General features: G+C 40.9%; 1 protein-coding gene across 1 annotated transcript; it reads left to right on the top strand.

The window, feature by feature from the left end:
• The first annotated feature begins 12,666 nt into the window (after nucleotides 1-12,666).
• On the top strand, nucleotides 12,667-23,495 carry LOC115371043 (uncharacterized). The gene is made up of 6 exons (XM_030068159.1): nucleotides 12,667-12,787; nucleotides 13,432-13,473; nucleotides 17,102-17,133; nucleotides 17,967-18,392; nucleotides 22,067-22,294; nucleotides 23,161-23,495. Exons 1-6 carry the CDS (start codon nucleotides 12,667-12,669, stop codon nucleotides 23,410-23,412), a joined length of 1,101 nt encoding a protein of 366 aa, XP_029924019.1. The 3' UTR covers nucleotides 23,413-23,495.
• The last annotated feature ends 726 nt before the right edge of the window (nucleotides 23,496-24,221 follow it).

Here is a 24,221-nt window from a genome sequence, read left to right as displayed (position 1 = left end):
TGCAGCATATACCAAGGATGTGCCCTGTCCCCCCTGCTGTTCCGTATAGGCCTAAACTGCCTCTTCCAGATCATCACAAAGATTGGCTTCAGATACCAGTTCTAAGGTGGAGCAACCGTCAGCCATCTCCTCTACATGGATGACATCAAGCTGCAGCCAGGAATGAGCGAGACATCAACTGCTGATCCAAATCACCAGGCTCTACAGCAACGATACTGGAATGTCATTCAGACTGGATATGTGTGGTAGGATGGTATCAAAGAAGGGCAAGATGGTCGCAACTGAAGGGTTGAACTACCCAGAAGACAACACAGCAGACGTGCAGGACAGCTGCAGATTACTTGGAATCCTGCAGGCAAATGGAAACCATGAGGAGGCCGTAAGGAGGTCAGCCACAACCAAATAACACAACCTCCATAGAGGGAGGCAGGTCCTGGGGCCGGATTCTCTAAAAAGTTCTTACTAATACTCTTAAGAAGTTTCGTAAGAGGAAAAAATCAGAAGTTCATAAGAATGTTCTCAAGTGCTATTCCCCATTATTTTCTTAAGAACTGCACATTATCTTAAGAACTTCTTGATTTTTTCCACTTACGAACTTCTCAACTATCTACCTTTATGTAAACAAACAGCCTCTAGCTGCAACCCACAGCAGCTCCATCTAAAATACAACAAAACAATATCCATTATAGTCTCAACTTTGATTTGATGTTATAAAAGTGTTTTCTCAAATTGAGATACATACCTTGTATTGGACAGCGACGATATTACTAACCTACATTAATCTATGTTATATAATCAAATTTGGCTCTAAATTAATCACGATGTTTGAAAAATAGCATACTGTCACACAGCATGTGGTTAATTAAGACGATCTTTACCTGTCTTAAAGTTATGATACTATTCAAGAAAAATAGTAAGATAGCCTAATTTGTTTCAAGAATCCCATTTATTCTTAAGAAAAAGCATAAGAATAAAGTTGTGAGCATTCTTAAGATCTTTTGTTTAGGGTCTTAAGATATTTTGTTTGTGAATTCAAAAATATATATCTTCTTAAACCCAAATATAAGAAAAAAGTGGAACTTAAGAGGAAATTTAATCGTAATAACTTTTAGAGAATCCGGCCCCTGAAAAGCCAGCTGAATGGACAGAACAAGGTCTGAGCCATCAACACGTACGCCAGGAGAGAGAGGCCCCTGATATCAAGACAGGGAAGCTCCTCATGATGCAGGGAGGGTTTCAGCCCAAGTCCAGCACCTTGAGGCTGCACACTGAGAGGAAGGAGGAGGCCGAGGACTGGTGAGCGTCAGAGCCACCATCCAGGATGAAATGGCAAAGATCCAGGAGTACATCAGGATCCATATTTTTTTTTTACCTACAGCAGCCCTGATACACCGTCACAGAAACTAGACTTAAAGCTACAGATGTCTTTAAACACACACAGAGAAACACAGAGCCCACATGGCTTGCCGTAGTGAGCTGTATCTAAAATAAACAGAAAATAAAAAATGTGTATTAAAATGTAACGTTCGTGTTTTAATTAATCCCTGTCTTCTTTTAAAGGCCAGCAGAAGAAGAGCGGTCAGCGTGTCAAGGTAGGTAGTACGGGTTAGAGTTCTCATATTCTGCCCGAACCCGACCCGACCCGACCCGACCCGACATTTTCGGGTCGGGTCGGGCCTAAAATTTACGTGAATTGGGCGGGTCGGGTCGGGCTTCGGGTTCTGTGGGGGATTTTTTTTTTTAAATAAAAAAATAGAATTATGTGTTCTGTTATTGATTATGACGTTTCATTTTTATGTGACTGGTGGAGAGAGTGAGAGACTGGATTGGATTTGGAGGCTAAACTGTCAGTGACAGACAGACAAACAGCTGTGCGAGCGCAACGCAAACAAGTGAGAGAGAGTTGCAGCAGCATCCCGCTGTGCTGGCAGACTCGGCAGCAGGGACGGTTTTTGCTATGGGCAGTGCAACTGCCCAGGGCGCAATCTACTTGGGGGCGCACGAGAAAAAAAAAAAAAAAAAAAAAATCTCCAGCTTTCTAGACTACCGTATTGACCCGCACATGCCGCAGCACCATCAGTCGGTATCAGGCGGGCCAGCCGCGGCACCGTCCGGTACCGCGCCCACCGGTCAGGTCTGCCGGATCTGACAGGTGAGCTGCCTCATGCTCGCCGGTGCCGCGGCCGGCCCGCCTGATACCGACTGATGGTGCCCCGGTGCCGCGGCCGACCGGCTCTGTTAAATAATGGCGAATTTGGCGATTTTTTTTTTTTCGGGCTTTATCGGGCTGTCGGGCCTAAAGTTCGGCTAATTAGTCGGGTCGGGTCGGGCCTCGGGCTGGCCCAGTCAGGCCCGGGTCGGGTCGGGTCTTAATTTTCAGGCCCGATGAGAACTCTAGTACGGGTGCCAGTAGTACACTCCTGATCAAAATTTTAAGACCAGTTGAGAAATTGCAAGAATTTACATTTTGCACTGTTGGATCTTAAGAAGGTTCTAAGTAGAGCTTCAAAATGCAAAAAGAAGAAATGGGAGTGAGACAAAAAAAATTGAGTAAGCAATTTTTTGTAAACAACCATTAAACTGAAATAGGCTGTTCATCAGCTGATCAAAAGTTTAAGACCACTCCCTTTAAAAGCCCAAATCTTGGCAAAAATTTGGATTCAGTGTCATTTTCTGTCAGGTATCCACACTGTCATGACCTCCTGATGGCAAAGGCAAAAAAGCTTTCTTGGTAATCACCTCAAAAACTCGTTTCGGCATGCTTGATGCTAGTGTTTCCAGGAGGCTAGTGGGAATGTTGCTCCAAGTGGTGAAGATGGCTTCACGGAGGGCATCCACTGTCTGGAACTGGTGTCCATTTCTGTAAACTTCCCTTGCCATCCAACCCCAAATGTTCTCAACTGGATTTAGATCAGGGGAACATGAGGATGGTTCAAAAGAGTGAAGTCATTTCTCTGGAAGAAGTCCTTTGTCAGGCGGGCATTGTGAACTGCAGCGTTGTCCTGTTGAAAAAGAGGTCCTAATGGTCCTAATGTGCCGTCACAGTTTGAGATTCAAAAAGGCTAGAAAACATACTCTGTAATAAAAATTTAACAAAACATCAAACCATTTCAAGAAATGTTTTCACATAAACAAAAACTGAACACATTCTTTATAATTTTAGTTTTAGTTAGTTTTGTAAACACAACACAGTTTTTTAAAGCCTTGTTGTAATTTTTATTTCAGTTAAAGAAAATGTTTTTTCACACCTAGTTTTCATTATAAGGGCCCGCAGCCTAAGTTGCCAGGTCCCTCTTGTATTCCTGTGTGTTCTTCTTTCTTTCTTCCAAGAAAGTCCTACTTCCCATGCACGAAAAAACACCAAACTTTGCACAAAGGCCCAGTCCCATGCCAGATTACCTCAGATGCAAACACAAGCCAATAGTCCTGATGGTGGCGCTATAGGAAGGCTATAAATTTCAAAACTTTGAAAATTCATAACAAAAATCAACCATATGTGCTACAGCTTTGCAACTTTCACCAAAATGTAGCCCTAATACTGAAGAAACCTTTGTTCACTTAAATCTATTGCAAATTATGAAGCCCATCACTGTTTTTTTCAAAAACTGTAAAACTTGTTAAACCTATCTCCTCCCACAATTTTTGCTCAAATGTCACCAAACTTGCTACAGAGCATCTTCAGACTGTCCTACACAAACGATCCACACAGATTTTTGATTCTTGGTAAATAAATCTTCAATGTTCATGAAAAAAATGGACAAAATTCTAGAGTGATGTTAGATGATGTGTGGCAAATTTCAGAACTGTATCTCAAAAACTGAATTTTTGAATCCTACTTAAAGGACAGAGACTACTTTGTGTCCATAGGTAATTACACATCTGAGCGGACAAAAATGACATGTGGAGTTCCCCAAGGCTCCATTCTGGGGCCTCTTCTGTTTAACATCTACATGCTCCCGCTAACTCAGATTATGGAAAACAACAAAATATGCTACCACAGTTATGCAGACGACACACAAATCTACATAACCATATCACCAGGGGACTATGGTCCAGTACAAGCACTGAGTAAGTGCATTGAACAAATCAACAATAGGATGTGCCAGAATTTCCTTCAGTTAAACAAAGACGAAACTGAAGTAATTGTTTTTGGAGCCAAGGAAGAAAGATTAAAAGTTAGCGCTCAGCTTCAGTCAATAATGTTAAAAACCACAAACCAAGCCAGAAATCTTGGTGTAGTCATGGACTCAGACCTGAATTTCAACAGCCACATTAAGACAGTTACAAAGTCAGCCTACTATCACCTTAAGAATATATCAAGAATTAAAGGACTTATGTCTCAGCAGGATTTGGAAAAACTTGTCCATGCATTTATCTTCAGTAGACTTGACTACTGTAATGCTGTCTTCACAGGTCTCCCTAAAAAACCCATCAGACAGCTGCAGCTGATTCAGAATGCTGCTGCTCGAGTCCTCACTAAGACCAAGAAAGTGGATCATATCACTCCAGTTCTCAGATCTTTACACTGGCTTCCTGTGTGTCAAAGAACTGATTTCAAGATATTGCTGTTGGTTTATAAAGCACTAAATGGTTTAGGGCCAAAATACATCTCTGATCTGGATGGTTCATAATTTAGCAGTCTAAATTATGAACCATCCAGACCTCTCAGGTCGTCTGGGACTGGTCTGCTTTCTGTCCCCAGAGTAAAAACTAAACATGGAGAAGCAGCGTTTAGTTTTTATGCTCCACATATCTGGAACAAACTCCCAGAAAACTGTAGATCTGCTGCGACTCTCACTTCTTTTAAATCACAGCTGAAGACTTTTCTGTTTGTCGCTGCCTTCCATTAGACCATATTAAGGTTTAATATTTTACACTGCACTGTAACTTTTAACTTCCTGTTCTATCTTATTCTCTTTTTAGCTTCTTTTTTATTAATTGTTTTTATGCATGTTTTCTTGTGTTGCTTTTATATTGTTTTAATGCCTTTCTCCTTTTAGCTTCTTTTTATTAATTGTTTTTATGTATGTTTTCTTGTGTTGCTTTTATATTGTTTTAATGCCTTTATGCTCTATGTAAAGCACTTTGAATTGCCTTGTCACTGAAATGTGCTATACAAATAAACTTGCCTTGCCTTGACAGTATTTTGAATTTTGCTTTCATGTGAACAATTGGAGTCAATGCAAGAATGGCATTTTTAAACATCAGTTTCTCACTTATGGAGCAAATCAATCATTGTTAAAAACAAATGATCAACATCTCCATGCTGTCTAGATGCAATATGTGTATTTTCAGATTTTTGTCTTAATAACTGAATTTTTGACAGCTGTTTAAAATCTGCCTTTCCATGCATGGCTGGCTGCTGCCCTGCATGTCAGTGATTGGCTCAGTCAGTTTGTGAAGCTCCATGTGAAGTTTTAGCTCAGTGAGGTAGAGGCCAGGCCTCGGTGTCGAAGATTGTGAGTTCAAGTCTCAGCTTGTGCAACATTCCCATGTGCGAAAACTCACAACTCAATTTTGCACAAAGGTCCAGTCCCATGCCAGATTTCCTCAGCTGTAAACACAAGCCAGTAGTCCTGATGGTGGCGCTACAGCAAGCCTCTAAATTTCAATACTTTGAAAATTTATAATAAATCAACCATATGTGCTACAGCTTTGCAACTTTCACCAAAATGTAGCCCTAATACTGAAGAAACCTTTGTTCACTTAAATCTATTGCAAATTATGAAGCCCATCACTGTTTTTTTCAAAAACTGTAAAACTTGTTAAACCTATCTCCTCCCACAATTTTTGCTCAAATGTCACCAAACTTGCTACAGAGCATCTTCAGACTGTCCTACACAAACGATCCACACAGATTTTTGATTCTTGGTAAATAAATCTTCAATGTTCATGAAAAAAATGGACAAAATTCTAGAGTGATGTTAGATGATGTGTGGCAAATTTCAGAACTGTATCTCAAAAACTGAATTTTTGAATCCTACTTAAAGGACAGAGACTACTTTGTGTCCATAGGTAATTACACATCTGAGCGGACAAAAATGACATGTGGAGTTCCCCAAGGCTCCATTCTGGGGCCTCTTCTGTTTAACATCTACATGCTCCCGCTAACTCAGATTATGGAAAACAACAAAATATGCTACCACAGTTATGCAGACGACACACAAATCTACATAACCATATCACCAGGGGACTATGGTCCAGTACAAGCACTGAGTAAGTGCATTGAACAAATCAACAATAGGATGTGCCAGAATTTCCTTCAGTTAAACAAAGACGAAACTGAAGTAATTGTTTTTGGAGCCAAGGAAGAAAGATTAAAAGTTAGCGCTCAGCTTCAGTCAATAATGTTAAAAACCACAAACCAAGCCAGAAATCTTGGTGTAGTCATGGACTCAGACCTGAATTTCAACAGCCACATTAAGACAGTTACAAAGTCAGCCTACTATCACCTTAAGAATATATCAAGAATTAAAGGACTTATGTCTCAGCAGGATTTGGAAAAACTTGTCAGTGAGGTAGAGGCCAGGCCTCGGTGTCGAAGATTGTGAGTTCAAGTCTCAGCTTGTGCAACATTCCCATGTGCGAAAACTCACAACTCAATTTTGCACAAAGGTCCAGTCCCATGCCAGATTTCCTCAGCTGTAAACACAAGCCAGTAGTCCTGATGGTGGCGCTACAGCAAGCCTCTAAATTTCAATACTTTGAAAATTTATAATAAATCAACCATATGTGCTACAGCTTTGCAACTTTCACCAAAATGTAGCCCCAATACTGAAGAAACCTTTGTATACCTTACACTTAAACATCAGTTTTTCACTTACGGAGCAAATCAATCATTGTTAAAAACAAATGACCAACATCTCCATGCTGTCTAGATACAATATGTGTATTTTCAGATTTTTGTCTTGATTTTTTTTTTTTTTTTTTTTACAGTGGTTTGAAATCTGCCTTTCCATGCATAGGCGGCTGCTATCATGTGACTGGCTTAGTCAATTTGTGAAGCCTCACATGAACTGACACTTGCCAATTAGCTCAGTGAAATAAAGCATTGTCCTTCATTCCAGAAATTGTGAGTTCAACTGACGCACAATGCACATAAGAACGCCACTTTTCTTCTCATCTTCCTATTCTCCACTTGTTGCTCAGAATTGCCCGGCCCCGACCATCGCTATAATTCCGTTTGTTTCCATGGATGGATGGATGGATGGATGGATGGATGGAATTGATCCCAAACTGGGAAATTCTTATGTTACAGCAGCGTCAATAGAAACAAAATAAAGTTAAATAGAATAGATGATACAATAAAGACTAAAAATATACAATAAAGACTAGCCTAAAAATATGAGATATGAAATGTGATATATACAGATGGTAATAAATACAGGGTATCCGCGGGGTCTTGAAAAGTATTAAAAGGTGATAAATCAGTTTTGGGAAAATTAAGACCCTTAAAAAGTATTAAAAAGTCTTATCACGACTTTATTAAGTCTTAAATTTTGAAAGTATTTTTTCTGAATTAGCTGTCCTAGAGTTTGAGTCCCCAAAAACATCGTAAAAGTGTGTGAATTTATTCATTTTTATTAAAAAACAAAGATGAACAGGTACATAAAAAACTAGGCTATTGTGGGTGCGTTTGTAAATTGTCTCTGAGAGCGCCAGAGCGAGTGGGCGGGTGGAAATTCAGAAGCACAAAGTACGCTCTGGAGCTCCCAGTGCATATTACGAACGCACCGAAATGTCACATGAAGCCCCGCGAAAACGGAAGAGAAGGCCGGTCTTTAGTCTTTATCACAAACTAAAACTGTTAAGTCACTTATGTAAAAAATGGTTACAGCTTGAAGTGGCGGTGAGGTATTAAAAAATATTGAGAAGGTTTTGAAAAAGTCTTAAAAAGGTATTAAAATTAACTTCAAGATTCATGCATATACCCTGAAATATGAAGTATACAGATGGTTGTAATAGATAAAAAGAGAGTTAGCATGAAACCAAGAAACCAAGTGGCAGAACCCGACGCCCGGTACTGGGATTTGGACCTGAAACCTGCGGCCGCCGTCTGTCCCACCAGGTTTCACCAGCCGACAGTTTGAGAGCTCGCTGTGGGACCTAAATCCTGGTGATTTTAGCACTTTTCTTTTTTTTTTTTTTTTTTTTGTTAAATCTAAAGTGGAGTAGGCTACTGCTGCTCCAGCCTCAAGTTAGTTTTTTTTCCTTTATTGAAAATCCATTCAAATATACAAATATTTAAGACGTGACCAACATGATGCTGTACAAAGAAACAGGAGCAGCACTAAAAAAAAAAAAAAAAAAAATAGTTGAGTAAAAAATATCAGAGAAAAAGATTTTTGTTTTTAATATATCTTTAAATTCACATCAAAAAGCAGTGAAGTCGGCTGTCGACCTTTGAAATTCTGCTTTCTGTGAAATCATTCAAAAGTAATAAGTAATGACATTTTTCTTTGAATTTTGACATTATGACCAGTTTTACACAATAAATTTGTTTTTGTAATTGATTTGTAAATGAAAACACTCACACTGGTGAGAAGAACACACGTTCCAGATTCAGGGTTTAGCGATCGCTGCCAAATTTACATGTTTTCAATACAAAATTTGGACAAATTCAGTTTTATATATATTGTGTAAAATTTTGATGTGTACCTCTTGAATTTTATTGTCTATGACGTTTTTACGCACAACAAATGCAAATTCATTAAAAAAAAAAAAAAAAAAAAAAAAAGTCCAGCTTTCAAACATTTATTAACGATGAACTTATCGAAAATATATTTATGGCATAGTCTAGAAAAAGGACTAAAAAAATAATAAAAACAAAAAAAAACAAACTAAAAAAATTGCATCTTACATTTTATTTAAAAATAAATAAATATTATTTCCTTATTGGTTTATTATTGGTTACTATTAGTTTTCGATTAATTAACTTATTTGTATCATGGAAGAAAATGTTTTGTACCAACCTTGGCATTCATAATAATAATAAGTAGTGTGTGTGTGTGTGTGTGTGTGTGTGTGTGTGTGTGTGTGTGTGTGTGTGTGTGTGTGTGTGTGTGTGTGTGTGTGTGTGTGTGTGTGTGTGAGCTGCCATGATCCAGACTGACTCTCTGTTGTTTTTTTTCCTGGAGTCCAAAATGAACACAGATATTTCAGGAGCAGCCGTTAAAACAAAGTCTGTGACTCAAACTGAGAGGCTTTTATTTTATTAAAAAAAAACAAACAACAAAAAAGTACACAGTCAGAAAACACAAATTCATGTGTTCATCTTCCACATGTTTTAATAATTCAGCCGACAGGACGAGAGTTTCACATAGCCGCCTCTGGGTTTTTTTTTTTTCATTACTTTTTAAAAATTTCTTTACAGTGAAGATCCTGAGGAACCTGAGGAACCCCAGCCCGGCTGTTTGACCTCTGACCTCTGACCTTCAGCTGTGTGAATGAAAATGGGTTCTCTCCCCTTTGCAGACACACCCACCTTCTGCTGATCCCATGCAGTTTGGGCCCCAAAGCCTGCAGTCCACATGTGTTCTTGTGTTCTCAGCCTCATCACACTGCAAAAACTCCAAATCTTACCAAGATTATTTGTCTTATTTCAAGTAAAAATGTCTTATTTCTTGTCAAAATATCTCATTACACTTAAAATAAGACATGATCACCTCAGAAATAGGTTGCTTCTAGACGATTTTCCCACTTTTTTCAAGTGAAAATTAGCTTGAAACAAGAAACAAAATTTGCCAATGAAACAAGCAAATTTTCACTTGTTCACTTGTGTCACATTTCATATGGCGAGAGGTGCTGCTTTACGGCGATTTCCAGAGCCCGTCTCCACAGAGCAGACGGAGACACTCAGAGAGCCCGTCTGTGCTGTATTAGACATTCTCTGTACACACAAATATCAACTTTGGTGGAAAAGTCCTCCTTAAGAGTGGGGTTTCCCGTTTCTCTTGGTCTTCAGGTGCCATCAGGTGGGATCCCTCGTCGTAAACAGCCGCAAGTCCCTCACTGACCAATCAGCATTCATTAGCAAATGCTAGCGTGTTATGGCCAACAACAGCCCAAACTGTAGGAAACTGATAGGATATAAGTTCTCTAATTTCACTTTTAACCTATAATCCATATTGAACTTTCAGACACTACAAGAGGATTTGTGATTATTCAACCATAAACAGGAGTAAGAGACAAATTTAGCCGTTTAGCTCCATAGAGCCCCATTCATTCTGCACTCGCCCGCCATCGCCCCCAGTGGAATTACGGTGGAACTGCAACCAAGTTCAATACAATGGGGGTCAATGGAGAGTGGAGAGGCTCGCCGTGGACGGGCTCTGTCTGGACGCCAGGCTGACTGTGGTGAAGCCCCGCCCCCCTCCAGACCCTGAACACCTTAAAACAATCAGCCCCACTGAGTTTGAGACAGTTCACTGAATTTCTGTCAGGATGAACTAATTTGCAAGAAATGACCTGAAAACTACAGAAAAAAAAAGAAAAAGACCAGAATGAATAAATGAATGAAGACACACACACAAAATACATTTAGATAAACGTGTGTGTGTGTGTGTGTGTGTTTAACTTTTTGTGTAATGTTCATCATTTTATCTTTTTTACTCAGGTCTCAAAGGGTTCATTTGTTTCGATGTCGTACATGAACACCAGACAGAAGAAAATATTCAAATGATCCCTCAGACATTTTAGGATTTGCACACATTCCTAGTGAATAAAATTAAAGTGAAATGAAACTGTTCCTCATTTTCCTCTAAATCTGCAGGACAAATAAATCGTCTATCCACTGCAAAACAGCTTGAAAAGTGAGAAACTATTTCTAGTGAAGAAACGCTGCCGTTTGAAGTAACTAAACCACCAGATTGTTAATCTAGTGGGTCAGTTAATCTGTATGCAGTGCCGGTGCAGTGCCGTCACATTAGCGGTTTAATAGTGTGACATGGTGATACTGGAACACGTTACTTTACTTCCTTCAAGTCGCGTTGACGGGTTGACTTCTATCCGCCTTCCCACGGGACGTGAACGCAGCATCCGAGGAGCCTGTTGGACTGTCAGGAGACATGACGGGCTGACATGTCCGGTGTGAAGCCCAAACCCGAGCCCTCACCTCCACACCGTGGAACGTCAAGTTCACTTTTATCTTCATCCTCACTTTCATCAAGAGCCAAAGTCTGATTTATAAATATCAAATTATTTAGATTTAGATTTAGATCTTTATTATTGTCCCGGGTGGGCTAATTGGTATTGCAGCAAGTCATAAAAACAAAAGACAAGTCATAAGAACAAACGACATAATACATAGTACAAGCATTAACGAAGGTGATAGGGCAAACAGGCGAACAGACCCTCAACTGTAACAGCACCTTGTCAACAAATGAAAGTAGGCTACTGGGGCAACAATAACAAATAAATAAATTAAATAAGTACAATTTGATACAGCACTAAAAACATCACAGTCAGTAATATTACACTTCACAGATTCACAGAAGAGCACCATAAAAGATCAAAAAAAGAAAAAAAAGAAAAGAAAATGAAAAAAGAAAATATGAATGTCAGGATAGACTTTATGTAGGATTTATAAAATATACACATCAGAGTCTTATCTACATTGAATTTTGTCATCTTGCGGAGGCAGAAGAGACATTGCTGGCCTTTTTTTCAAAATCATTTATCACAAAATGTCTGACTTTAAAAAAGGGTTCACTGTCTTTTTACATCTCCCTCTTGTCAGCTGATGTTTCCTGTGAGGCTGTCGTCCTCCTTGTGCCTCCCACAGGGCAGGTGAGGCCACACAGGTGTGCCGCTCCTGTCACGTAACTGATGATGAAGGGAAAGTGAAACTGACAGGTCAGTCCACAGAGACCGAGGATCCTTGTGCCTGAACGCTTGAGACACACGGTGAGTAAAGTTCAAATATATTTCTCTGGATGTGCTCCTTGCTGAGGTCCAGGTTCCCTGATCCAAACTTGAATTCTTTTGAGGTGAAAATGGGTCAGTTTGACTCTAAGACTCTAACAGGGGCACAGAGATAGACTCCCCGGGCTCAGCAGGCTCTCCGTGGGGAGATGAGATGAGCTGAGAGCCAAGCCTGAACAAACAAGCTGCCATACACACTGATACTGAACACTGACCAGGTGTTCAGTATCAGATGAGGACAAAGCACTGAGGACTTTGTCCTCTTCCATGTTTCCGTGTTGCTTGGAACTGAGACCTGGAAACACTGTGTTAGCTCTCTGCTTCCACCTGGTGGATTTTTTGTGCATTGTGCAATGAGTGCTTTTATTTTTTAAGACCATTGTCAAGGTGCTTGCTGCCAGTGGCGGTTCTGCCCGTGTTGCCGCCCTGGGCGAAATTACTGCCTTGCGCCCTGTTACTATTCTAACCCCCCCCCCCCCCCCGGACAATGACACAGACAACATGGTTATTATTGACTGCTCAATGCAGCCATTCGCCAGTAACCGCGGCATCAGGCGAGCCTACCTACTTGTTTACATATGCAAGTAGGCTATAATAGTATTTGCTTAGACCCCCACTATTAGGCGAGGGCGTTTTTTCATAGCATTTTCAATGGAATCGGATGAATACGGTAATAGAAAACTTTTTTTTTTTTTTTTTTTTTCCATGTGACATGAAAAATGCCGCCCCGGGCCCCAAATCATCATGGAGAGGCTGGGCGTAGAGAGCTCCATCACTGAGATGCAGCGAGTCCTGGACTTAATCCCCAGGAGAGACGCCAAAATCCAGAAGCTGCTGCGCCCCTTTGTGGAGAAACTGAGCAAAGGTCAGCTGAGTCTGTCACATCACAGCTAATCTTATGTGTTTTGTGGGTTTCATGCCAACTCAGTAACTGCTGTCAGAGATCAATCTTCAATTCCTCCTAATAAATTCAACATCAGTCACTTATGGTTCTGAAGGTGTGGCTTCAAAACAAAAATGCAGCATCACATGAATTAATATTTTGTACTGTCATGTTGAACAGCAGCTGCAATAAGACAAATATAAATCTCCAGGTGGTGCAGCTGAACGATGCAGGTCTCGATCACTCAGCTCACAGGCATCAATTAGGTACGGCAGCTGCCATACTTTGGAATCAGGTTTATACACACAACGGATACTCAGGCTTATTTGTCTGTGAGAAGAAAACAGACCTCTGATGTCTGATTGTAGGTGTTTTTTCTGGAAACAAATAAATTCAAACAAGCTATTGAAGACTGACATCAGCCCCCCTTCAAACAGCACAACATCACTGCTGAAGGACTATTTATCAAAGTCATTAATTAACTGGAACATTTCTCATCATGCATCCATCCATCAAAATCTCTGAAATACAGCATGATTACTGTGTAAAAACAAAATGCTGGTGTTTTTTTTTTTTTTTTTTTTTTTTTTTTTTAAGTGACGATTCTATTTCCATTTTTTTTTTAGCAAAGAAGACAAAAATCACCAAAGAGAAGACCAAGCCGGCTGGTAAGCTCCAAACACCTCAACAACACGTTACACAGCTGCTTCCAGTTCCCCAGCAGACTGACTGCACTGGATCATTTTCTTACCCAGTTTCCTACGACGGTGTATCAGGGTTGCTGAAGGGAGCTGTAGTAGTCCAAGAAAAAAATAGATACCCAGTGGCTGGTTCAGAGCCAGTGCCTGACTTAGCACCAGTGCTTGGGCGGTGGGAAAACAAAGAACGGGTGCTAAGTCAGGCACTGGCTCTGAACCAGCCCTGGAACCTCTTTGGTGGAAAAGGGGCAAGAATGGCTTCATATACTGGCTCTGAAGTGGAGCAACCATCAGCCACCTCCTCTACATGGATGACATCAAGCTGCAGCCAGGAATGAGCGAGACATCGATCACTGATCCAAATCACCAGGCTCTACAGCAACGATACTGGAATGTCATTCAGACTGGATAAGTGTGGTAGGATGGTATCAAAGAAGGGCAAGACGGTTGCAACTGAAGGGTTGAACTACCTGGAGGCAACATAGCAGACGTGCAGGACAGCTGCAGATACCTTCCCAGCAAACAGGCCTGCAATGGCCCTTTACAGGCCCACTTTGGGCAGTCTTAAGGTCCCCCAGTGGGCTGCCCGCGCAGGCCCCCTGAGAATTTGCTCATTGGCAAAACGTTGGCCCGTCAGTGCTGGTCCCGCATGGGCAGCCCTCATTAACCCCTAAGGAAGCCTGCACTGGCCCTGTATGGGCCCACTTAGGGCTACAGGGGCACAGCAGGCAGGCTTTACCTAGCCTTCAGGAAGCCCTCACTGCCCTCACTAGGCCCACACTGATTTTGCAGTTAAATTAATCTACAACAATAAATCATAAACATTTTTCATTCAGTGTAATGTGTGTGTATTTAATAAATGAATTGATTTGAATCCTTTTGACTATTGAACATTTTTGACAATGCATACATCAATGACTGCATCCATTTTAGATGTATGGAACTCCCAAAGGAAACTACACTAGTAGCTGAAATACACTATATTACCAAAAGTATTCGCTCACCCATTCAAATGATCAGAATCAGGTGTCCTAATCACTTGGCCTGGCCACAGGTGTATAAAATCAAGCACTCAGGCATGCAGACTGTGAAACAAGACATTTGGGAAAGAATGGGCCGCTCTCAGGAGCTCAGTGAATTCCAGCGTGGAACTGTCATAGGATGCCACCTGCGCAACAAATCCAGTCGTGAAATTTCCTCGCTCCTAAATATTCCACAGTCAACTGTCAGCTCTATTATAACAAAATGGAAGCGTTTGGGAACAACAGCAACTCAGCCACGAAGTGGTAGGCCACGTAAAGTGACGGAGAGGGGTCAGCGGATGCTGAAGCGCATAGTGCAAAGAGGTCGCCGACTTTCTGCACAGTCAATTGCTACAGAGCTACAAACTTCATGTGACCTTCAGATTAGCCCAAGTACAGTACGCAGAGAGCTTCATGGAATGGGTTTCCATGGCCGAGCAGCTGCAGCCAAGCCACACATCACCAAGTGCAATGCAAAGCGTCGGATGCAATGGTGTAAAGCACGCCGCCACTGGCCTCTAGAGCAGTGGAGACGCGTTCTCTGGAGTGATGAATCACGCTTTTCCATCTGGCAATCTGATGGACGAGTCTGGGTTTGGAGGTTGCCAGGAGAACGGTACATTTCAGACTGCATTGTGCCGACTGTGAAATTTGGTGGAGGAGGAATTATGGTGTGGGGTTGTTTTTCAGGAGCTGGGCTTGGCCCCTTAGTTCCAGTGAAAGGAACTTTGAATGCTTCAGGATACCAAAACATTTTGGACAATTCCATGCTCCCAACCTTGTGGGAACAGTTTGGAGCGGGCCCCTTCCTCTTCCAACATGACTGTGCACCAGTGCACAAAGCAAGGTCCATAAAGACATGGATGACAGAGTCTGGTGTGGATGAACTTGACTGGCCTGCACAGAGTCCTGACCTGAACCCGATAGAACACCTTTGGGATGAATTAGAGCGGAGACTGAGAGCCAGGCCTTCTCGACCAACATCAGTGTGTGACCTCACCAATGCGCTTTTGGAAGAATGGTCAAAAATTCCTATAAACACTCTCCTCAACCTTGTGGACAGTCTTCCCAGAAGAGTTGAAGCTGTAATAGCTGCAAAAGGTGGACCGACATCATATTGAACTCTATGGGTTAGGAATGGGATGGCACTTCAGTTCATAGTATGAGTAAAGGCAGGTGAGCGAATACTTTTGGTAATATAGTGTACATTTATGTGTAGATAGATAGATAGATACTTTATTCATCCCGCAGGAAATTCACTTTTTTTTTTTTTTTTTTTTTGATGTGTGGAACTGATTTCTTGTTGTAGATTAATTTAACTGCAAAATCAGTGTGGGCCTAGTGAGGGCAGTGAGGGCTTCCTGAAGGCTGGGTAAAGGCTGCCTGCTGTGCGCCCTGTAGCCAGCCCTAAGTGGGCCCATACAGGGCCAGTGCAGGCTTCCTTAGGGGTTAATGAGGGCTGCCCATGCGGGACCAGCACTGAGGGGCCAACGTTTTGCCAATGAGCAAATTCTCAGGGGGCCTGCGCGGGCTGCCCTAAGTGGGCCTGTAAAGGGCCATTGCAGGCCTGTTTGCTGGGTTGGAATCCTGCAGGCAAATGGAAACCATGGGGAGGCCGTAAGGAGGTCAGCCACATCCAAACACCTCCATAGAGGGAGGCAGGTCCTGAAGAGCCAGCTGAATGGACAGAACAACCTAACCCCTAACCTCTCAGAACTGTACAATAACCAGCTTTCAAAGAAGGCAAAATCCATCATGTCCGACAGCACTCACCCCCTGCATTCAGAATTTAAGTTGCTGCCCTCTGGTTCCCGCTTCAGACAACCTTTAGCCAAATCTAACAGTTACAAATTCTCCTTCATACCCTCCGCCATCTCACTGCTCAACTCTGTACAGTACAGGTAGCATCATCTTTAGTTCTCATTTTATTCAAGTATGCACTTTTTTATTTATTTACTTATTTACTACTGGTTTTATGTGACTGTTTGCCTTGTGTAGTTGTTGTTGTCACTCTGTTGTTGTCACTGTGGTTGTTGTGCTGTTTTTTACTGCTACTGTGGCAGAATCATTTGTCCCTCGGGGACAAATAAAGGTCTTGAACTTGAACTTGAACTTGAACAAGGTCTGAGTCATCAACACGTACGCCCTGCCAGTGATGAGACACCCCGCTGGTATAACATCCTGACCACAGGAGGAGAGAGAGGCCCCTGATATCAAGACAGGGAAGCTCCTCATGATGCAGGGAGGGTTTCAGCCCAAGTCCAGCACCTTGAGGCTGCACACTGAGAGGAAGGAGGAGGCCGAGGACTGCTGAGTGTCAGAGCCACCATCCAGGATGAAACGGCAAAGATCCTGGAGTACATCAGGATCCATAATTTTTTTTTACCTAAAGCAGCCCTGATACACCGTCACGGAAACAAGATTTGAAGCTGCAGCTGTCTTTAAACACGCACAGAGAAACACAGTGCCCACATGGCTCGCCGTGGTGAGCTGTATCTAAAATAAACAGAAAATAAAATAAACGTGTATTAAAATGTAACGTTCGTGTTTTAATTAATCTCTGTCTTCTTTTAAAGGCCAGCAGAAGAAGAGCAGTCAGCGTGTCAAGGTAGGTGGTACGGGTGCCACCAGTATATTCTAAATACTACCACCACTGTTAAAACAAAAACTAATAATTATTAATTTTTTAATTTTAGCACTTTCACAAAGGAGTCTTCATAAGGAGTGAAATGAAACACAGAGAATCCTTGAAAAGCAAAGTAAAAAGAGTAAAGAGTAAAAAGATATGCAAAATACAAGGTATCATAGCAAAACAATAAAACCTCTTATCATAAAACTTAAATCTTATGTAGGATGATGCACTGAATCATATAAAAATGTTCAAAATGTGTTGCTCTATAAAAAGGAATTAAATTAATTTAAAATGCTGGAAGAGAGCAGTTCAGAAAAGCTGCTCCATTAAAGGTGTTGTAAAGGAGAACACTGTATTCTTCTTTTTCTTTTTTTATTGTCCATTTCCATCGCAGTTTTGCCGTCTATATGTTTAGATACATACATATAGTATTTTATACATTTAATATTCACAAATTCACAAGAGATAGGCCCAAGTCACAGCAACGTCTCTTCAGAGTCCAGATGCTGAGGAGGAGATTGGGGTTCTGGACTCAGACCAGCAGGATTTCCTTCTGACTGGATCCCACAGGAGGAGAACAAACTAGTTTTCACTGTTTTTTTCACATAAATCTTGCTACTAAAATTTTCATTTCTTTCCTCACAAATTTTCTCCACATGAGACAATTTAAAATCAGTTCTTTGAAATGTGACCACACAGGTTTCTTTGAACCTAAAAGTCAGTCTCACAATTCTGTATTGCTAATTTATTGAGACATTGATGTTTGGGAATCATATTGATCAGGTTTTGTCCTTCTTTTTTGTATGCAGAAGAAGGAAGGCATCTGTAATCTGGGAGCCAACTGCTACATCAACAGTAAAGCTGTAGTTGGGAAAGTGATCCAGAAATCTGGGCTGCGGGTTTATCAAGCACAGCTCCAGGAAAAGAAGATTTTCTTTCATCTGGGGCTCGCCGACGGCACTGGCGCCATCAAAGTGACCGTTTTTGACGTGAAGCGCTATGAAAAAATTAAAGAGGGGAGCTGCTACTCATTCAGAAAAGAAAGCATAGAGAATAATATAGTGAAAATCAACATGACCAGCCAAATATTAAAGGCCAAAGCCATCCGAGTCCCTGCAGCGCTGAAGTGGAAGGCCAGGACCATCATGGATCCCCAGAAGCCATTTTGCTCCATTAAAGAAGCCAAAACGTTTCCTGACAAAACAGAAATGAATGTCCAGGGGACCATAAACAGGGTAAGAGACCATGATCCTTACACTCTGCCTGTTTTTTTTTTTTTTTTTTTTTTTTGATCCACCTCCCACACAAGCTCCGGCTCCTCCCCCCCAGACAGGTGACAGTCCACGTACCAAAAGCCAGTTTCCATACCAAGTCCAGTCCACCAGGGCTCTGCTCCAACCACCACCCGTGTGGTATGATGCCCTGCTGCATGATGGGTCCAGCCAGCAAGCGCTCACCTGTGAGCCCAAGGGGCCAGTCTCTGTATACCGATCGAGGTTCCTGCATCACATTTAGTACTATTCATAGGGAGTCTCTGAATCGGTTTTTGTCTGGCCCCTCACCTGAGACCTCTCTGCCTTGGGAGTCCCTACAGGAGCTACAAGCTCCTCACAGCACAGCTCCCAGGGTCACAGGGGCACACAGACCCCTCCACCACCAGGGGAAGGGGAGGTGGAGTGCTTATGTATGTCAAATCTTGCTTTTCTGTCACTGTACTGAATGCCATTACTGCCTCTAAATGTTTTGAATGTCTTGTTTTGAAAATAGATCTAGGGCCCAATAACTCACTCAATGTGATAGGAGTGTACAGGCCTCCATCTGCTGATCCTGGCTCTATTGATAAACTAGCCGATATTTTATCTCAGTATTCTGATGTTGAAGTGATTATTATGGGTGATTTCAATCTCAATTGGCTTAACAACAGTTCTAGCTACCTGAAAGAGGTCACACTGATCACTGAATCCACTCGGCCTAATCCCAAAGATAACTCCAGGTCTGCTCTGATTGACCTAATTTTCTCCAATAGAAAAGACAAAATTACTGCTAGTGGTGTATTCGATCTAGGCATTAGTGATCACTGTCCAATAGCTTGCATAAGGGATAGCAGAATAAAGAAAACTAAATCCCGCACAGTTATCAAAAGAAATCTAAAGAACTTCAGTGATGAAGCCTTCCTGCTTGACCTGCTCAACAGTGATATTTACCATACTTCTGAAATCCCTGATGTAGATCTGGCTGTGGATTTCTTCAAAAAATTGTTTCTCTCAATTGTTGATAAACACGCACCCTTTAAAAAATTCAGAGTGAAGGATAGGCAAAACCCATGGTTTACACCTGAATTGTCATCTTTATTCAGAGATAGAAACAGAGCCTGGGCTCTTGCCAGAGACTCTGGTGATCCATCTGACTGGTTGGCACTCAGACAAATCAGAAACAAGTGCACATCAGCTGTCAGGAATAGTAAAATAAATTACTACTTGGAATTGATCACAAGCTTGTGATGATGGTGATGGTGATGATGATGATGATGATGCTGGTGAAAATGATGATGATGATGATGATGATGATGATGATGGTGATGGTGATGATGATGGTGGTTATGATGATGATGATGATACTTATGATGGTGCCGGCGCTGCTAGGCAGCTACCCTGCCTAGCAAAAATTATGGAGACATTGGTAAATAATCAACTCAAAGCATTTCTAGCAGAATACTCTATATTGAGCCCACTTCAATCTGGTTTTAGAGCAAAGCATAGTACGATCTCAGCCACCACTCTCGTTGTAAATAACATCATATCTGCCCTGGATAGAAAAAAAAAACACTGTGCTGCTCTCTTTGTTGATCTTTCCAAAGCATTTGATACAGTTGACCACCCCCTACTATTGAACAGATTCCACAGCACTGGTCTTGATGGAAATGCAAGCAGATGGTTCTTGAGCTACTTATCGGGGAGACATCAGTGTGTGAAAGCTGGGAGAGCTCACTCAGAGTTACTACCTCTAACTAAAGGTGTTCCACAAGGATCTATCTTGGGCCCTATTTTATTTACAATTTTTATTAATGACATTGTTTTATCTCCGAGTGATTGTCAAGCTCATCTCTATGCAGATGATACTATTATCTACTGCATTGCAGATTCCGCACAGCTAGGTGTTGAGAACCTACAGCTCTCATTTAACGTCCTACAGAATGCACTTATTGATCTTAAATTGGTACTAAATGCTAACAAAACAAAATTCATGTTGTTCTCTCAGGCCAGAGGTATAGCTCACTACTACCTTTGTTTATCAACTAAAAATGGATTTAGCATTGAAAGAGTCACAGAATACAAATATCTTGGAATCTGGCTCGATGACAAATTCACTTTTAAATTTCATATAGAAAATCTAGTCAGTAAACTGAGGCAAAAACTTGGGTTCTTATATAGGAACAAAACCAGCTTCCCAGTGATTAGCAGAAAGAGGCTGGTGGAGGCAGTCTTTCTGTCCGTTTTAGATTATGGAGATGTGGTGTACAGAGGTGCTTCTCCTTCCACCCTTAAGCCTTTAAATGCAGTCTATCACTCTGCTCTTAGATTTATCACTGGTGCAAAATATGATACTCACCACTGCATTCTTTATGATACAGTTGGTTGGCCGTCGCTTAATGAAAGGCGCAACAAACACTGATTTCAGTTTATTTTTAAAGCCTTAATTGGTAAGCAACCTCTCTACATCACATCCTTACTGGAATGGAAAACAGGCCCTCACCTGACCCGTTCCAATGACTTAATGTTTCTTAGAGTCCCCCGGGCTAGCTCAGAACTGGGGAAGACTGCTTTTTCTCATGATGGCCCAAAAGCCTGGAATGCTCTCCAAAGCACTTTAAAACTGGAAAGTCTACCCTCTTACGCTGAATTTAACTCTATTATCACTAGCCACTGTGTTTCTAATTGTAACTGTTTTAATTGAAGTCCAGGCGCATTCCTTATTCTGCATATGCCAGTTTTATAACTTTATTAATGGTGTATTATGTGTATTTCCTTTACTGTCTGTTTATTATGTGTATTGTCTGTCATTATAATGTATGAGGTATATTTGTTGTTGATGTATTTTAAAGCGTAATCTCAGCAGCATTGTAAAAGAGAGAAACCTCAACTGTCTTCCGAGAATAAATAAAGGTTTCAATCAAAACCATAAGGTTGCAATTCCAGGAGTATCAAAAATACATACTAATACAAAAACTAAACTAAAATAAGAATTATTATTTTTTTATTTCATTTTATTTTATTTTACTTTTTGTTAGGTTTTCTTTTTGACTATTTTATGATGATTTTAAAAGCAAAACAATATCTTGGAAATGAACAGTTAGCAAATATGTTTTTTATTCTATTTAGATGGAAAAAAGCATAACACGGAAATTATTTTGTTCATTTATAGAAGGACATTTTATTATCTGCCAAGTGCTATTTGAATATGCCACTTTTTTGCAGCATTTTTGAATATGTAAACAATGTGGTCCTTTAAGTTTGATTTAAAGTTGTCAATGGTGGGATGGGAGTTAATCTGGGACAGGACTTAATCTGGGATGGGACTTAATCTGGGACAGGAGGCTATTCCAGAGCCTGGGTGCAGAGACAGAAAAAGGCTGGTCACCTGGTTTTGGTTTTGAGGCTCTGATGTGGAGTTAGCAGATCAGTAATGTGGAGCTAATCCATGCAAGGCTGTAAAACCAATAATAACATTTTATTATCAGTTCTGTATTTTACTGGTAACCAGTGCAGATGAGCCGGGACCGGAGTGATGTGTTGTCTCTCTATATTTGCTTTTGTCAGTTAAAAGTCCAGCAGCTACACTGTCTGCTGGTTTTTAAGAGCTGGTGTTTCTTCTCAATTTTTGTTTCGCTGTGTGTTGTTGGTGTGTTCAGATGAATCCGCTCAGTGAAGTCAAGGTGAAGCAAGGAACAGAGACAGCGAAGCAGAGGATTTTCTACCTGCAGGACGACACAGACTCCATCAAGATCTGCCTCTGGGGCGATGTGGCTGAAAAGTGCAGCGCATCAGCTGAGGACTTCGTCAGGGTGACAAACGTCAGCTCTAATCACTACAACGGCACCGTCTCACTCAACTCAACTTGGCAAAGCAAAGTTGTCAAGGTAGCTGTCCAGTAACTTAGATTTCACTTGAACTTGGAGGGACACCCTAAAGCTGTATTTAGTAGTAATATTTTGAGAAAAAAGTTTCTGAGATTAAAGTTGTAAATTTATGAGGGAAAAAAATCTTGAAAATTATAAGATAAAGTCACAAATTTGTGAAAAAAGACACTCAAAAACTGTCTAAGATTAAACTCAAAAATTTGAGAAAAAAAACTAAATTTATGAGAAAAAAAACTTGAAAATTCTCATATAAAGTCACAAATTTATGAGAAAAAAATTCAAATTCTGAGACTGTAAAGTCATAAACTTGTGAGAAAAAGCAGTGAAAACTAGCTGTCTTCCTCCTGTGGGATCCAGTCTGAAGGAAATCCTGCTGGTTTCAGTCCAGAATATCAGTCTCCTCCTCAGCATCTGGACTCTGAAGAGACGTTGCTGTGACTTGGGCCGATTCAGAAGAAAACAGTATTGGGGCTCAGTACCCAATCTTGGAGTGTGTCCTGGTTCCCCTCTGCTGTAGCATCTTTGTGTCTTGATGAGCTACACTGTGCCTCATCAGTTTCCAGATGTGATAGTAGTCTCTGTTGGCAGATACTGAGCTTGCAGTTGTTTCTTGGTGAGTTGTTGGGTTTCTCTCGCTGGGGTTGCTAGTATAGCATGCCTTGTTCCAGTAGCCCACTTGTCATCAGGTTGCCCTGGTTCTCCAACACCTGATGCAGACCTTGTTGACCCGGGCGACGTCTGAGCCAACATGCCTCTTCTGCCTGTACTCACGCTCACATCGAGGAATAAAATGAAAAGTGACATTAGACCACATGTGATCTAAACTGTACTTGGAGAGTGATATGACTGCCGGTCTGTGTCTGCAGGTTGACATGGTCGATGTCCATAAGGGGAGAGTTGAGATAAAAGGAATCTTCAAGGCCAACAAGACGACGACCCACCTGGAGGCCGTGTTCAACCAGCAGATGAAGAAGTTGGTCGTGGGTTCCAAACTTCTGGAGAAGACATTCAACATCAGCAGGGACGAGGGTTTCATGGAGAGACTCCTCGACGCGATGCCACTCACTGGACAGGCAGAAATTCAAGGGGACAGGATCACAGCCATAACCAAGCTGTAGAGAAAACTGAACCGGGGCCCTCAGTGATGTGAGCTGCTTCAGGGTTTCTCAGTGTTTATGTGTCTTTTCAGTTTTTCAGTGATGTTCCCCCTTTGAAATATTCTTTTTCTTTAATTTTAGTGTACTTTTTAAATCTATAATTTGCTTTTTATATGTTTTGTAATCTAGATCACCTTGTAAAAAGAACATATTTTGCATGTCTATTTTGAAATAACAGTTCATTTGACTTGTGGAGGCTATTTTAATCAAAAGGCAGCAAGCAGTAACACTATTTCATATGTTTTGCTTCTCCATTATGTGTAGAAACACATTCTGATAGCTGTTGTGATTAAATTATTTAGATAGTGTATATGTCTGAAGCACTTTTGCATTTTTCTATATTTTTTTCTTTATTATAAGATCTGAAGAGGTTTTTGGTGCCTGTTGTTTTTCAAGGCCCAGTTTGACCCTGTTGTGGAAACATTTGCCACATTTTCAATACAAAATTTGGACAAATTCAGTTTCATATATATTGTATAAAAATTGTATAAAAAATCATTCATGTATATTTTTAGTTTTTAGTCTTTATAGTCTTTATTGTATATATTTAGCCTTTATTCTTCTTTTATTTAACTTAATTATATGTTTCTACTGATGCTGCTGGAACGGCAGAATTTCCCTGGTTGGGATCAATAAAGTATATCTATCTATCTATCTATAAAATTTTGCTGTGTACCTCTTGAATTTTATGGTATATGACATTGTTTTATTGTGTACTGACATTTTTATGCACAACAAATGCAAATTCATTTTTTAAAAAGTCCAGCTTT

Source organism: Myripristis murdjan, chromosome 14, assembly GCF_902150065.1.
Source record: "Myripristis murdjan chromosome 14, fMyrMur1.1, whole genome shotgun sequence".
Classification (NCBI taxonomy): Eukaryota; Metazoa; Chordata; class Actinopteri; order Holocentriformes; family Holocentridae; genus Myripristis; species Myripristis murdjan.
This window is presented reverse-complemented; position numbering and strand designations above follow the sequence as displayed.

Bases quoted from the DNA above. Each gene is read 5' to 3' on its own strand.
- LOC115371043 (XM_030068159.1), top strand. From the start codon at position 12,667: ATGGAGAGGCTGGGCGTAGAGAGCTCCATCACTGAGATGCAGCGAGTC. The intron at 13,474-17,101 runs GTAAGCTCCAAA...CTTCTTTTAAAG, and splicing joins AGAGAAGACCAAGCCGGCTG to GCCAGCAGAAGAAGAGCAGT. The intron at 18,393-22,066 runs GTAAGAGACCAT...TGGTGTGTTCAG, and splicing joins TCCAGGGGACCATAAACAGG to ATGAATCCGCTCAGTGAAGT.